At 43.9% G+C, this 15,451-nt stretch overlaps 1 protein-coding gene across 1 annotated transcript in view; it reads left to right on the forward strand.

Annotated features, from left to right (window-relative positions):
• The window catches only part of LOC126419188 (alpha-tocopherol transfer protein-like), a 59,085-nt gene that overhangs the window by 32,599 nt on the left and 11,035 nt on the right, over nucleotides 1–15,451 (forward strand). Inside the window, exon 2 of the mRNA XM_050086322.1 lies at nucleotides 10,794–10,950. Within this exon, the coding sequence (XP_049942279.1) occupies nucleotides 10,794–10,950 (157 nt within the window). The remainder of the gene's footprint in view (nucleotides 1–10,793; nucleotides 10,951–15,451) is intronic.

The raw sequence follows: 15,451 nt of genomic DNA on the forward strand, positions 1-15,451 counted from the left end.
TTCATTGTAAGCGTGGTTGTATCTACTGGGAAACTACGTAAGAAATATTAATATTTGCAAATTAACTGATAACATGAGCCGCCTTCTTTTTCATTGTAACTTGCAAATGGATCGTTTACGGACACTTGTTTCCAATTAGATCTTTGTGTCTTAAGTCTCTGTAAAGGCTGTAGAAGTGTAAAACGAATTGTGAGGCAGCCTCTGTTCTGTGAAGAAATGGGATTTCTGCTGCTGCACGCCATAAATTTGATGGTTCGTCCTCTGTGTCATTCAATGTCCCACTGAATGATCTCTTATCACTGAACGATTAGTCATGGATATCATGCAGGTAGACGATTTGTCCGTGTGAATATGGCTTCCCTTGATAATCCCACAGATGTCCTGTCAAAAGCGTATCCCATTACTTTGTATGGCATTCGTTTCGCCCCTTAAGTCTTCGACTGAACTTACGTGGAAGTGGGTGGCTACCAGTTGCAGCAACCGAATACCGCCGTCCGAACAGGCCATGAAGGCCCAACGGTACTGACCGGCCGCCGTGTCATCCTCAGCCTATAGGCGTCACTGGATGCGGATATGGAGGGGCATTTATTTATTTATTTACATGTCAAGTTCCGTAGGACCAAATTGAGGAGCAAATCTCCAAGGTCATGGAACGTGTCGGTACATGAACTTACAACATAAAAGTAATAACAGATAAAAATAAATGTTCATGAACCTGAAAGAAAATCAGTCCATAAGTTTAAGCAAACGCTATCAGCAATACAATGAGAATCAGCTTAATTTTTCAAGGAACTCCTCGACAGAATAGAAGGAGTGACCCATGAGGTAACTCTTCAGTTTCGATTTGAAAGCGCGTGGATTACTGCTAAGGTTTTTGAATTCGAGTGGCAGCTTATTGAAAATAGATGCAGCAGTATACTACACACCTTTTTGCACAAGAGTTAATGAAGTCCGATTCAAATGGAGGTTTGATTTCTGCCGAGTATAACCGAGTGGAAGCTGCTTATTGTTGGAAATAAACTAATATTGGTAACAAGAAACGACAATAAGGAATATACATATTGAGAGGCCAATGTCAAAATACCCAGACTCGTGAACAGAGGTCGACAAGAGGTTCGTGAACTCACACCACTTATTCCCCGAACCGCCCGTTTCTGAGCCAAAAATATCCTTCTAGAATGGGAAGAGTTATCCCAAAACATAATACCATACGACATAAGTGAATGAAAATAAGCAAAGTAGACTAATTTACGTGTCGAAGTATCACTCACTTTCGATACCGTTCGAATAGTGAAAATGGCAGTATTAAGTCTTTGGACAAGACCCTGAATGTGGGCTTTCCACGACAGCTTACTATCTATCTGAACACCTAGGAATTTGAACTGTTCAGTTTCACTAATCATATGCCCGTGCTGTGAGATTAAAACGTCAGGTTTTGTTGAATTGTGTGTTAGAAACTGTAAAAACTGAGTCTTACTGTGATTTAACGTTAGTTTAGTTTTTACAGGCCATGAACTGAGGTCATGTACTGCACTACTTGAAACCGAGTCAATGTTGCACACAACATCCTTTACTACCAAGCTAGTGTCATCAGCAAACAGAAATATTTTAGAGTTACCCATAATACTAGAGGGCATATCCTTTATATAAATAAGGAACAGGAGCGGCCCCAACACTGATCCCTGGGGCACCCCCCACTTGACAGTACCCCACTCAGATCACACATCACAGCCGTTATCAACATTGTGAATAATGACCTTTTGCTACCTGTTGCTAAAGTAAGAGGTGAACCAATTGTGAGCTACTCCCCTTATTCCGTAATGGTCCAACTTCTGGAGCAATATTGTGAGATCAACACAGTCAAATGCCTTTGTTAAATCAAAAAATACGCCAAGCGTATTTTGTTTAGCTTTTTTGTTTTTGTTTAGCCCATCCAGTACCTCACAGAGAAAAGAGAATATAGCATTTTCAGTTGTCAAACGACTTCTAAAGCCGAACTGCACATTTGATAGCAATTCGTGTGATATAAAATGATCAATTAACCTTACATACACAGCCTTTTCGATAACTTTTGCAAACACTGATGGCATAGAAATAGGTCTAAAATTATCTACACTATCCCGTTCTCCCTTTTTATAAAGCGGCTTTACTACTGAGTACTTTAATCACTCAGGAAACTGACCATTCCTAAAGGAAAAATTACAAATATGGCTAAATACGCGGTTAACATGTGCAGCACAGTACTTTAATATTCTACTAGACACTCCATCATAACCATGAGAGTCCTTAGTCTTCAGTGATTTAACTATTGACTCAATCTCCCTCTTGTCTGTACCACAGAGGAGTGTTTCAGACGTCAATCTCGGAAAGGCATTTGCTAAGAAATTTATATAATTTCCTGTAGAAACTAAATTTTTATTTAGTTCACCAGCAATGCTCAGAAAATGGTTGTTAAATACTGTACATATATCTGATTTATCAGTAACAGAAATATTATTACTGCGAACTGACTTTATATCATCAACCTTGTGCTGCTGACCAGACACTTCCTTCACAACTGACCATATGGCATTAATTCTATCCTGTGAATTAGCTATTCTATTTGCATACCACATACTTTTTGCCTTGCTAATAACATTTTTAAGCACCTTAAAATACTGTTTGTAATGGGCTACTGTAGCTTGATTGTGACTACTTCTAACATTTTGATATAATTCCCGCTTTGTTCTACATGATATCCGTAGCCCACTAGTCAGCCACCCGGGCTGTCCATTACTGCTAGTACCCCGTTTAGAATGTTCTAATGGAAAGCAACTCTCAAAGAGCTTGAGAAAAGTGTTATGAAAAGCATTGTATTTATCATCTATATTATCGGCACTATAAACATCTTGCCACTCTTGTTCCTTGACAAGTTTTGAAAAACTCTCTATTGCTGTTGGATTAACTTTCCTACGTAGTTTGTAATTAAATACGACATTGGTTTGAGTAAAAAAACCTTTTAGTGTTAAAATTTGTGCATCATGGTCTGAAAGGCCATTCACCCCTTTACTAACAGAATGCCCATCTAGTAATGAAGAACGAATAAAAATATTGTCTATGACTGTGCTACTGTTCCCCTGCACCCTAGTTGGAAAAAACACAGTTTGCATCAGATCATATGAATTTAAGAGATCTACCAACATCCTTTTTCTTGCACAATCATGTACGAAATTAATATTGCAGTCACCACATACACTACTTTCTGGTACTTCCTACAAAGTGAATCAAGAACCCTCTCTAGCTTAAGCAAAAATGCTCTGAAGTCGGAGTTAGGGGACCTATAAACAACAGCAATTAGAAGTTTAGTTTCACTAAATTCAACTAATGCTGCACAACTTTCAAATATCTGTTCAGTGCAGTGTCGTTATACGTCTATGGACTCAAATGAAATACTGTTTTTTACGTACAGAGCCACTCCCCCACCGCGCAGGGAACTCCTTGAGAAACAGCTAGCTAATCTGTAGCCTGATAAAGGAAGCCTCTGAATTATCAAATTATTTAAGTGGTGCTCTGATATACCAATAATTTCAGAGTTAACATCTATTAGCAGTTCACTAACTTTATCTCTAATACCTCTTATATTTTGATGAAATATGCTAATTCCTTCTCTACTTGGAAACATTACATCCTCTGGAGGTGAGCCCTTAGTTAGAGGCACTTCCTTTAAGCAGGTATACCTGTCAGCTGACTTCAGTCTAAAAAAGGTGCAGCTCTAACACCAACTACTACAGGAATTTTTCCATGAGTGATACCACTACCACCACCACCACCACCCACTACACTGTCACCTATAAGCTTAGCCAGCCTCCCCTTCCCATACCTATTGAAGTGCAGGCCATGCCTAGTGAAACCCCATCTACTGATAGACCCAACTGGCACCACTGACATGTGATCCATGCCCTCCGCCATCAGTGCCCTCCCCAGCCCCACATTAACGCGCCTAACAGCTGCATTAAGGTGAGGCCCGATCATGACGCTGAAACAGTTGCACGAAATGTACATTAGTGCCACCAGTTTGAGTAGCTATCTTAACCAAGTCACCACTGACATCATATTCCCCGTCCCTATCGAGACTGTTCCCTGCTCCACTCACTATCACTACCTGATCCTCTTTCGTAAAATTCTTACATAACTCCCCTATGCTTTCAGTCACCTGAGCCAACCCGGCACTAGGCTTTACAATGCTGGTGACCTGGTACTCACTCCCCAACACTTCCTGCAACTGCTGGCCCACATCTCTACCGTGGGAACTACCTAGCAGCAGAACCTTCTTTCTGCTAGACTTTGCAACTAACCTAGGCCTCCTAATTGCTGAGGACTGCTGCAAGTTACCTACATCTACGGCTACACGAGGCTCCTCTCCACTCAACTCTGACAGTTGGTCGTATCTATTGCATGTATGCAAAGTAAAACTGTCTGAATACCTCCTCTTCCTAGCTATCTTCTTGCCAACTGCCAGTTCCCATTCCCCACCACCCTTCACCCTCCTCAACCTATCTAGTTCCTCCTTTGCGCACTGTAACTGCACCTGAAGGGCACAGATCTTACGCTCCTGCTCCTCTATTAACTTGTTTCTACTACAGATTCTATATTCCCAGGAGATGATCTCCCTAAAATGACCACTGACTTCCCCACTGCATTCCCCCCCAATGAAAATACTTTGAACAAATCCCACACCGTAATCCACTACTCACAAACCTACGACAGAGACCACACTTTTCACTCAGGGTAAAATTTTACAGTTACTGAAAAAAATATACGTCTACGTTACCAAAGTTCACTTACACCAGTAGAACTATGTAAGAACTAACAATAATGGTCTCGAAATTCTCTGCCTACTAAGAAAGCAGCTACTTGTATTAATACGAGGGCAGTTCAATAAGTAATGCAACACATATTTTTCTGAAACAGGGGTTGTTTTATTCAGCATTGAAATACACCATGTTATTCCCCAATCTTTTAGCTACACAACACTATTTTTCAACGTAATCTCCATTCAATGCTACGGCCTTACGCCACCTTGAAATGAGGGCCTGTATGCCTGCACGGTACCATTCCACTGGTCGATGTCGGAGCCAACGTCGTACTGTATCAATAACTTCTTCATCATCCGCGTAGTGCCTCCCACAGATTGCGTCCTTCATTGGGCCAAACATATGGAAATCCGACGGTGCGAGATCGGGGCTGTAGGGTGCATGAGGAAGAACAGTCCACTGAAGTTTTGTGAGCTCCTCTCGGGTGTGAAGACTTGTGTGAGGTCTTGCGTTGTCATGAAGAAGGAGAAGTTCGTTCAGATTTTTGTGCCTACGAACACGCTGAAGTCGTTTCTTCAATTTCTGAAGAGTAGCACAATACACTTCAGAGTTGATCGTTTGACCATGGGGAAGGACATCGAACAGAATAACCCCTTCAGCGTCCCAGAAGACTGTAACCATGACTTTACCGGCTGAGGGTATGGCTTTAAACTTTTTCTTGGTAGGGGAGTGGGTGTGGCGCCACTCCATTGATTGCCGTTTTGTTTCAGGTTCGAAGTGATGAACCCACGTTTCATCGCCTGTAACAATCTTTGACAAGAAATTGTCACCCTCAGCCACATGACGAGCAAGCAATTCCGCACAGATGGTTCTCCTTTGCTCTTTATGGTGTTCGGTTAGACAACGAGGGACCCAGCGGGAACAAACCTTTGAATATCCCAACTGGTGAACAATTGTGACAGCACTACCAACAGAGATGTCAAGTTGAGCACTGAGTTGTTTGATGGTGATCCGTCGATCATCTCGAACGAGTGTGTTCGCACGCTCCGCCATTGCAGGAGTCACAGCTGTGCACGGCCGGCCCGCACGCGGGAGATCAGACAGTCTTGCTTGACCTTGCGGCGATGATGACACACGGTTTTCCCAACGACTCACCGTGCTTTTGTCCACTGCCAGATCACCGTAGACATTCTGCAAGCGCCTATGAATACCTGAGATGCCCTGGTTTTCCGCCAAAAGAAACTCGATCACTGCCCGTTGTTTGCAACGCACATCCGTTACAGACGCCATTTTAACAGCTCCGTACAGCGCTGCCACCTGTCGGAAGTCAATGAAACTATACGAGACGAAGCAGGAATGTTTGAAAATATTCCACAAGAAATTTCCGGTTTTCTCAACCAAAATTGGCCGAGAAAAAAATGTGTTGCATTACTTATTGATCTGCCCTCGTACTACTACAACACAGCCGATACCAATATCAGCAACACTTCAGAATATTATTAGCTAAAACCAAAAAATTAACACGACCACTGTAACACTAAGCGAAGTTAAAACACTAAATGTGTGGTCAACACATAGCTATCCCGCCCAAATGTCAATTTACGAGACCGGAGCCGCTACTTCTCAATCAAGTGGTTTCTCAGTTCGCGTCACAAGGGCTGAGTGCACCCCGCTTGCCAACAGCGCTCGGGAGACCGGATGGTAACCCATCCAAGTGCTAGCCCAACCCGACAGCGCTTAACTTCGGTGATCTGTCGGGAACCGGTGTTACCACTGCGACAAGGGCGTTGGCAGTTGCAGCACCCAGTCTGTGCAAAACGCAGTGTAGACGCGCCTTCTGATCCCAGACACGTACGAAGAGGGGCCAGAATGTTACCTCGTGTCCAAATAGTTAAGCTTGACGTAATGGCACTACATAGCACAAATATTACAAATTTTTATTCGTAGTGGTGAGCAAGTGAAGTACACTTCATGCCACAAGTATACCGTTCACAGAGTCACTACATCTTGCACACACTGTAAGCGATCTTCTTGTGTGTGTGTGTCTGTGCGCGTGTATGTATGTGTGTGTGTGTGTGTGTGTGTGTGTGTGTAAAAGAGAGAGAGAGAGAGAGAGAGAGAGAGAGAGAGAGAGAGAGAGGGAGCAGTATCCAAAATGAATGAAGACTGACTCGGCCCTGTTCACTTTTTATGTTTGTTCGGGTTACCAGTATCGACCTATTTTTCATATCCGACATCTAATTACTGCCGCGCGGGATTAGCCGAGCGGTCTGAGGCGCTGCAGTCATGGACTGTTCGGCTGGTCCCAGCGAAGGTTCGAGTCCTCCCTCGGGCATGGGTGTGTATGTTTGTCCATAGGATAATTTAGATTAAGTAGTGTGTAAGCTTAGCGACTGATGACCTTAGCAGTTAAGGTCCATAAGTTTTCACACATATTTGAAAATTTTTGATCGTCTAATTACTGCCAAATTCAGCTCTTCTACAGGGAGAAGATTCAGGCGTTTGGCATAGTTTTAACTGGTTGTTCACTCTGCTGAAGAGCTGCCCTTCGCAGTAGTTAATTATTGGATCTGAGGATGACCTGAAACAAAGGCCGAAAGGGGTTATCAATATAAACCTGAAAAAGTAGCCTGAAACATCCCCCAGGCTGTGGCTAAGCCATGTCTCCGCAATATCCTTTCTTTCAGGAGTGCTAGTTCTGCAAGGTTCGCAGGAGAGCTTCTGTAAAGTTTGGAAGGTAGGAGACGAGGTACTGGCAGAAGTGAAGCTGTGAGGACGGGGCGAGAGTCGTACTTGGGTAGCTCAGTTGGTAGATCACTTGCCCACGAAAGGCAAAGGTCCCGAGTTCGAGTCTCGGTCCGGCACACAGTTTTAATCTGCCAGGAAGTTTCATATCAGCGCACACTCCGCTGTAGAGTGAAAATTTCATTCTAGAAACATCCCCCATGCTGTGGCTAAGCCATTTCTCCGCAACATCCTTTCTCTCAGGAGTGCTAGTTCTGCAAGGTTCGCAGGAGAGCTTCTGTAAAGTTTGGAAAGTAGGAGACGAGGTACTGGCAGAAGTGAAGCTGTGAGGAGGGGACGTGAGTCGTGCTTGGGTAGCTCAGTTGGTAGAGCACTTGCCTGCGAAAGGCAAAGGTCCCGAGTTCGAGTCTCGGTCCGGCACACAGTTTTAATCTGCCAGGAAGTTTCAACCTGAACGGTGTCTGTCTTCCTTCATTATACACTCTAAGGAAGAATAACGACGCATAACAAAAGAATTATCGAATATGACGGAAATCGGTAGATGTGAAGTGCATGACCAGACAAACAAGAAAAAATTGGATGATTTATTCAAGAGAAACAGCTTCACAAATTGAGAAAGTCAACAACGCGTGGGTCCATTTCTGTGGTTTACATAAGCAGTTATTCGCCTTGGCATTGATTGATGGAGGTGGTGGATGTCCTCCTGACGGATATTGTTCCAAATTCCGTCCACCTGGAGCGTTAGATCGTCAGAATTTCGAGCTGATTGGAGGGCCATGCCCATGATACTCTGAACTTAGTTTGGGAGAGATGCAGCGACCTTGCTGGCCAAGGTATGGTTTGACAAGCTACAGAATCTCTCGCCGAATATGAGCAGGCATTATCTAGCTGAAATATTATTTCGCTGTGCTCTAAGGGTGCCGCGGATGATAACCAAAGGGTTCCTGCTATAAAATGAAAAATCACTCCACACTATCACTCCTTGAAGTCAGGCCGTATGTTGATAGTCAGTTGGCATGCACTGCTGTCTGGGGCGTCTCCAGACATGTCTTCCTTGGTCATTTGGATTCCTTTCGAAGCGGTACTCATCACAGGTGACAATTCTGCTCCACTCGATGAGATTCCAGGCCGATGACGTGTTTGCCACACGGCCCAATAACAGGGTGTGATGGTCGTAAGTGCCATTTCTTTCCATGTCAGGAACCATTCAGTTGACATCCACGTCACTCTTGTAATACAGCGATACGTCGACGATATTCTACGTCCCATACCGTTGCTCTTCGTGGCAAACCATCCGGGGATTACATTTTAGCAAGATAATGCCCGCATGCACTCGGCGAGAGTTTCTACTGTCTTAGTGCTTGCTGAACCCTACCTTAGTCAGCACGTTCGTCGGATCTCTCCCAAACTGAGGGCATTTGAAGCATTCTGGGCAGGACCCTCCAATCTGCTCGGGATTTTGACGATCTAAGGCGTCAGTTGGACAGAATTTGGCATGAGAGTATCCAACAACTCTACACAATTCTATCCATTAGTGAAAAGCCGATTAGTTGCATGCATGAGGGCCAGAGGTGGACTAACACGTTCTTGACTTTCTCAATTTGTGAAGCTCTTTTTCCTTCGAGTGTGATCCAATTTTTCTGAAATGTCTGTGCATGTACATCATATCTATCGATTTCGATCCCATTCTACATCTACATGGATGCTCTGCAAATCACATTTAAGTGCCTGGCAAAGGGTTCATCGAACCACCTTCACAATTCTCTATTATTCCAATCTCGTATAGCGCGCGGAAAGAATGAACGCCTGTATCTTTCCGTACGAGCTCCGATTTCCCTCATTTTATCGTGGCGATCGTTCCTCCCTATGTAGGTCAGTGTCAACAAAATATTTTCGCATTCGAAGGAGAAAGTTGGTGATTGTAATTTCCTGAGAAGATTCTGTCGCAACGAAAAACGCCTTTCTTTTAATGATGTCCAGCCCAAATCCTGTATCATTTCTGTGACACTCTCTCCCATTATTCGCGATAATACAAAACGTGCTGCCTTTCTTTGAACTTTTTCGATGTACTCCGTCAGTCCTATCTGGAAAGCATCCCACACCACGCAGCAGTATTCTAAAAGAGGACGGACAAGCGTAGTGTAGACAGTCTCCTTAGTAGATCTGTTACATTTTCTAAGTGTCCTGTCAATAAAACGCAGTCTTTGGTTAGCCTTCCCCACAACATTTTCTATGTACTCTTTCCAATTTAAGTTGTTCGTAACTGTAATACCTAGGTATTTACTTGAATTTACGGCTTTTAGGTTAGACTGATTTATCGTGTAGCACTCATGTGGATGACCTCACACTTTTCGTTATTTAGGGTCAACTGCCGCTTTCCGCACCATTCAGATATCTTTTTTTAATCGTTTTGCAGTTTGTTTTGATCTTCTGATGACTTTATTAGTCGATAAACGACAGCGTCATCTCCGAACAACCGAAGACGGCTACCTTGGGGAACACCAGAAATCACTTCTGTTTCACTCGATGATTTCCGTCAGTTACTACGAACTGTGACCTCTCTGACAGGAAATCACATATACAGTCACATAACTGAGACGATATTCCATAAGCACGCAATTTCATTACGAGCCGCTTGTGTGGTACAGTGTCAAAAGCCTTCCGGAAATCCAGAAATACGGAATCGACCTGACATCCCTTGTCAATAGCACTCAACACTTCATGTAAATAAAGAGCTAGTTGTGTTTCACAGGAACGATGTTTTCTAAACCCATGCTGACTGTGTGTCAATAGACCGTTTTCTTCGAGGTAATTCATAATGTTCGAACACAATATATGTTCTAAAATCTTGCTGCATATCGACGTTAACGGTATGGGCCTGTAATTTAGTGGATTACTCCTACTAACTTTCCTGAATATTGGTGTGATCTGTGCAACTTTCCAGTCTTTGGGTACGGATCTTTCGTCGAGCGAACGGTTGTATATGATCGTTAAGTATGGAGCTAATGCATCAGCATACTCCGAAGGGAACCTAATTGGTATACAGTCTGTGAGTTCCCTCGTGGTGCGTCGTTAATTTTTTTTATTTTTATCTTTATTTATTTTTTATGTTAGAGTGTAGTGAAAGTTCTTTACGGTATCTTCACACGTAATGTCATCGGTTATGAAAGATCCAAAATTCTAGCGTTTAATGATGTTATCATACAGTGATTCTCTATGCAAAATTTGTATATTTTATTTTTTCTGATCCGGCAGACGAGAAAATTATGCTCTTCCTGCACAGCTGCCATTACAGCCTCGAGAGAACGAAGAGCACCATTGACACGTACTTCTCGCTCAAAACAACAGCGCCGGAATTCTTTAGCGAAAGAAATCCTGAGAACGAAGAACTGAGGCGAACTGCCAAGATCATGTAAGTACCGAACACAACATTAAATGATTTAATTTAGGAAGACTGGATGACTGAGGAAATAATATAATCAAATGATTTAGTTTCCACTAGAAAACTTTGAATCAACAGTGAATAATCTGAAAGAATGAAGTGATCAGTATCTAGTATTGAAAGTGGATCTTCGTCTTTCGCGGCCAGCGTTATATTTACTTAGCCATCCGAGTTCGCCAAATGATAACACTAAAAATAATCAAACCAGGTTAGAAATACTGCCAGACTGGAGACTTCACTTGGTAAAACTTCGACGATGGGAAGCAAAGCCGCGCGGGATTAGCCGAGCGGTCTCGGGCGCTGCAGTCATGGACTGTGCGGCTGGTCCCGTCCGAGGTTCGAGTTCTCCCTCGGGCATGAGTATGTGTGTGTGTTTGTCCTTAGGATAATTTAGGTTAAGTAGTGTGTAAGCTTAGGGACTGATGGCCTTCGCAGTTAAGTCCCATAAGATTTCACATACCCGGTGATTAAAAAGTCAGTATAAATTTGAAAACTTAATAAACCACGGAATAATGTAGATAGAGAGGTAAAAATTGACACACATGCTTGGAATGACATGGGGTTTTATTAGAACAAAAAAAAAACAAAGTTCACAAAATGTCCGACAGATGGTGCTGGACAGCAAAACTGCTACCGTGACGGGTGAGACGTACGCCGATATGTTACAGAATCGCATCATCCCCAGCCTGGCTGATAAACACCTGCTGGAACGTACGATGTTTATGCAGGATGGCGCTCCACCCCATATTGCTAGACGCATGAAGGATCTCTTGCGCGCGTCATTTGGTGATGATCGTGTGCTGAGCCGACACTTTCGTCATGCTTGGTTGGGCTCCCAGGTCCACAGACCTCAGTCCGTGCGGTTATTGGCTTTCGGGTTACCTGAAGTCGCAAGTGTATCGTGGTCGACCTACATCGCTAGGGATGTTGAAAGACAACAACCGACGCCGCCAATGCCTCACCATAACTCCGGACATGCTTTACAGTGCTGTTCACAACATTATTTCTCGATGGTGGACATATTGAGCATTTCCTGTAAAGAACATCATCTTTGCTTTGTCTTATATTGTTACGCTAATTATTGTTATTCTGTACAGATGAAGCGCCATCTGACTGACATTTTTTGCACTTTTGTATTTTTTTGGTTCTAATAAAACCCCATGTCATTCCAAGCATGTGTGTCAATTTCTACCTCTCTATCTACATTATTCCGTGATTTATTCAGTTTTCAAATTTATACTGACTTTTTGATCGCCCAGTACATTTGAACTTATTTTTTTTTGGGGGGGGGGGGGGGGAAGCAAATTTTTTAGTTTCGAATCTCTGCGAAGCATAGAGGATTAATCGTATTAGGACGTTGCATGTAAGGTACAGGTAGATCATCACCTCAGCCGATGTTTAAAAAGTGCTTTCATTTTCATTACCGATCGTTTTCACCAAACATCAAAAGGGTGCTTCTAAGGATCTTCTTATAATTAACGTTTCTGCTACAAGTCACGTTTTTTTATTTTGTGCAAAATAAAAATAAACAAATAGTGATTGGTAGCAGAAAAGATATTTACAAACAAGTCTACAGTATTATGTAAGAGAGACACACTTTAAGATACGATGGGACTTCTAAAAGTAAGTTACACATTATCATGGCAGACCAAGTAACTATTAGTGAATGTTGCACTGCTCTTTAGAGTGACATAGATTCATGACACTATTTTCCATCAGACAGTTGTCTGTAAAAAACGATCGACTGGTTCTACCAATCTTTCGATTCCTCGACTCCAGAAATCAGCTCCTTGTTCAAGGAGCCATACGAGAACCAGGGTGTGAACGTCCTCAGAGTCGGAAAATCTGCGATTGCCGCAGAATCGGTTCCTCGCCTGCGTGGACATTGTTGTCTGTGGGTACTGTCGACGATCTTCCTTCACGGTTAATATCGCCCACGGGTGAGCTGCCATGGTCAAATTGTTTGGACCATTTCACTACAGCTAGACGCGAGACTGCATTTGGTACATACAGCGACAGTAATTCACGATGAATCTGTGTGTTATTTAAACGTTTTCTCCACAAGAATCGTATTCTCTGGTGCATTTCAATTCTGGAGTACGTTTCTAGTTCCCTCGCCATTTCACACCCTTACTGTGACGTATTTGTCATCCTTATCGCAGCATAACTATGTCTGCAGGGAAACTATAACATGTACCGTACTGTCTTCTAACAACGCGCCACTTTTGTTGCGCGATGGCGCTTGTGTGGGACTACATCGTAGCTTACACAGGATAAAAATAAACTGCAGATGGAAATCCATGTCCGAAACCATCATTCACCAAGGTAACAGTATATTGCATTCATAGGAGACAAGGCCTGCTTACATAGCAACTAGCCTCTTCTTCTCCATTGGGATCAAATGGCTCTCAGCACTATGGGACTTAACTGCTGAGGTCATCAGTCCCCTAGAACTTAGAACTACTTAAACCTAACTAACCTAAGGACGTCACACACATCCATGCCCGAGGCAGGATTCGAACCTGCGACCGTAGCGGTCTCGCGGTTCCAGACTGTAGCGCCTAGAACCGCTCGGCCAGCCCGGCCGGCCATTGGGATCGTAGCAGTTGGTCGCGATCAGTGAATAACAAACAACATAGCTAAAAATGTTCCGCCTACTGTCCATCAGCGTACCAAGTCACGTTTGCTGCTCAACTGGCGCCGGCACCTATAACTTACACGCTCTGTAACGTCGTTGGATGACGTTCCTATCCTCGATTTGTTCCTCAAGCCACCCGCTACAACCCCTCGAAGTTTATCGCAACATTTCTGGTACACCCTGTATATATTTTAAAACTAATTACGCAACCTGTGGAGGGTTAAGCCTTATTTCATCGATTGTGCACAACCCCTCGAAGTTTATCGCAACATTTCTGGTACACCCTGTATATATTTTAAAACTAATTACGCAACCTGTGGAGGGTTAAGCCTTATTTCATCGATTGTGCACCATCTTCTAACATGGGACATGTGACATTTGCAAAGGAACTGAATTTCTTTAATGCCTTAACAATTTTACCTAGCTTGAATATGGAAATCTGTGTTACATTTCAATAGCTTCTATTTCAAAATTAACTAACAGCTGGTTTTTGATAATGCTTCTGCGTAATTTTGCTTCACTTTTTGATTATGGGGATGGGATAGAGTAATAATATAACAATAAGACTGTTAAATACAGTATTGGCAAAATTTTCTCGATTGCTGCACGTTTAAATTTCAATAGATTATTTGTTCCTGGATCCATTACCATGTTGTACTTTGGAACACTTTAACACATTTGTAAAAACCTAATTTTGCTGGAGTAGCTTTTGTAATCTCAGGAAAACACTGCAGCTTATTAGAACTGAATGCTGTCATCAAAAAAGAGAGTACGAAATTATCTACCTGTATTGCAAACGTGGCTGTAGGCGAAACTCTTGATTTATAATGGCTGCATGATCAAAATATGTTCAGACATATCCGAAAGAGTAAATACCTCATATATATACACTCCTGGAAATGGAAAAAAGAACACATTGACACCGGTGTGTCAGACCCACCATACTTGCTCCGGACACTGCGAGAGGACTGTACAAGCAATGATCACACGCACGGCACAGCGGACACACCAGGAACCGCGGTGTTGGCCGTCGAATGGCGCTAGCTGCGCAGCATTTGTGCACCGCCGCCGTCAGTGTCAGCCAGTTTGCCGTGGCGTACGGAGCTCCATCGCAGTCTTTAACACTGGTAGCATGCCGCGACAGCGTGGACGTGAACCGTATGTGCAGTTGACGGACTTTGAGCGAGGGCGTATAGTGGGCATGCGGGAGGCCGGGTGGACGTACCACCGAATTGCTCAACACGTGGGGCGTGAGGTCTCCACAGTACATCGATGTTGTCGCCAGTGGTCGGCGGAAGGTGCACGTGCCCGTCGACCTGGGACCGGACCGCAGCGACGCACGGATGCACGCCAAGACCGTAGGATCCTACGCAGCGCCGTAGGGGACCGCACCGCCACTTCCCAGCAAATTAGGGACACTGTTGCTCCTGGGGTATCGGCGAGGACCATTCGCAACCGTCTCCATGAAACTGGGCTACGGTCCCGCACACCGTTAGGCCGTCTTCCGCTCACGCCCCAACATCGTGCAGCCCGCCTCCAGTGGTGTCGCGACAGGCGTGAATGGAGGGACGAATGGAGACGTGTCGTCTTCAGCGATGAGAGTCGCTTCTGCCTTGGTGCCAATGATGGTCGTATGCGTGTTTGGCGCCGTGCAGGTGAGCGCCACAATCAGGACTGCATACGACCGAGGCACACAGGGCCAACACCCGGCGTCATGGTGTGGGGAGCGATCTCCTACACTGGCCGTACACCACTGGTGATCATCGAGGGGACACTGAATAGTGCACGGTACATCCAAACCGTCATCGAACCCATCGTTCTACCATTCCTAGA

The sequence above is a fragment of the Schistocerca serialis genome, chromosome 9, assembly GCF_023864345.2.
Source record: "Schistocerca serialis cubense isolate TAMUIC-IGC-003099 chromosome 9, iqSchSeri2.2, whole genome shotgun sequence".
In the NCBI taxonomy this organism is placed as follows: domain Eukaryota; kingdom Metazoa; phylum Arthropoda; class Insecta; order Orthoptera; family Acrididae; genus Schistocerca; species Schistocerca serialis.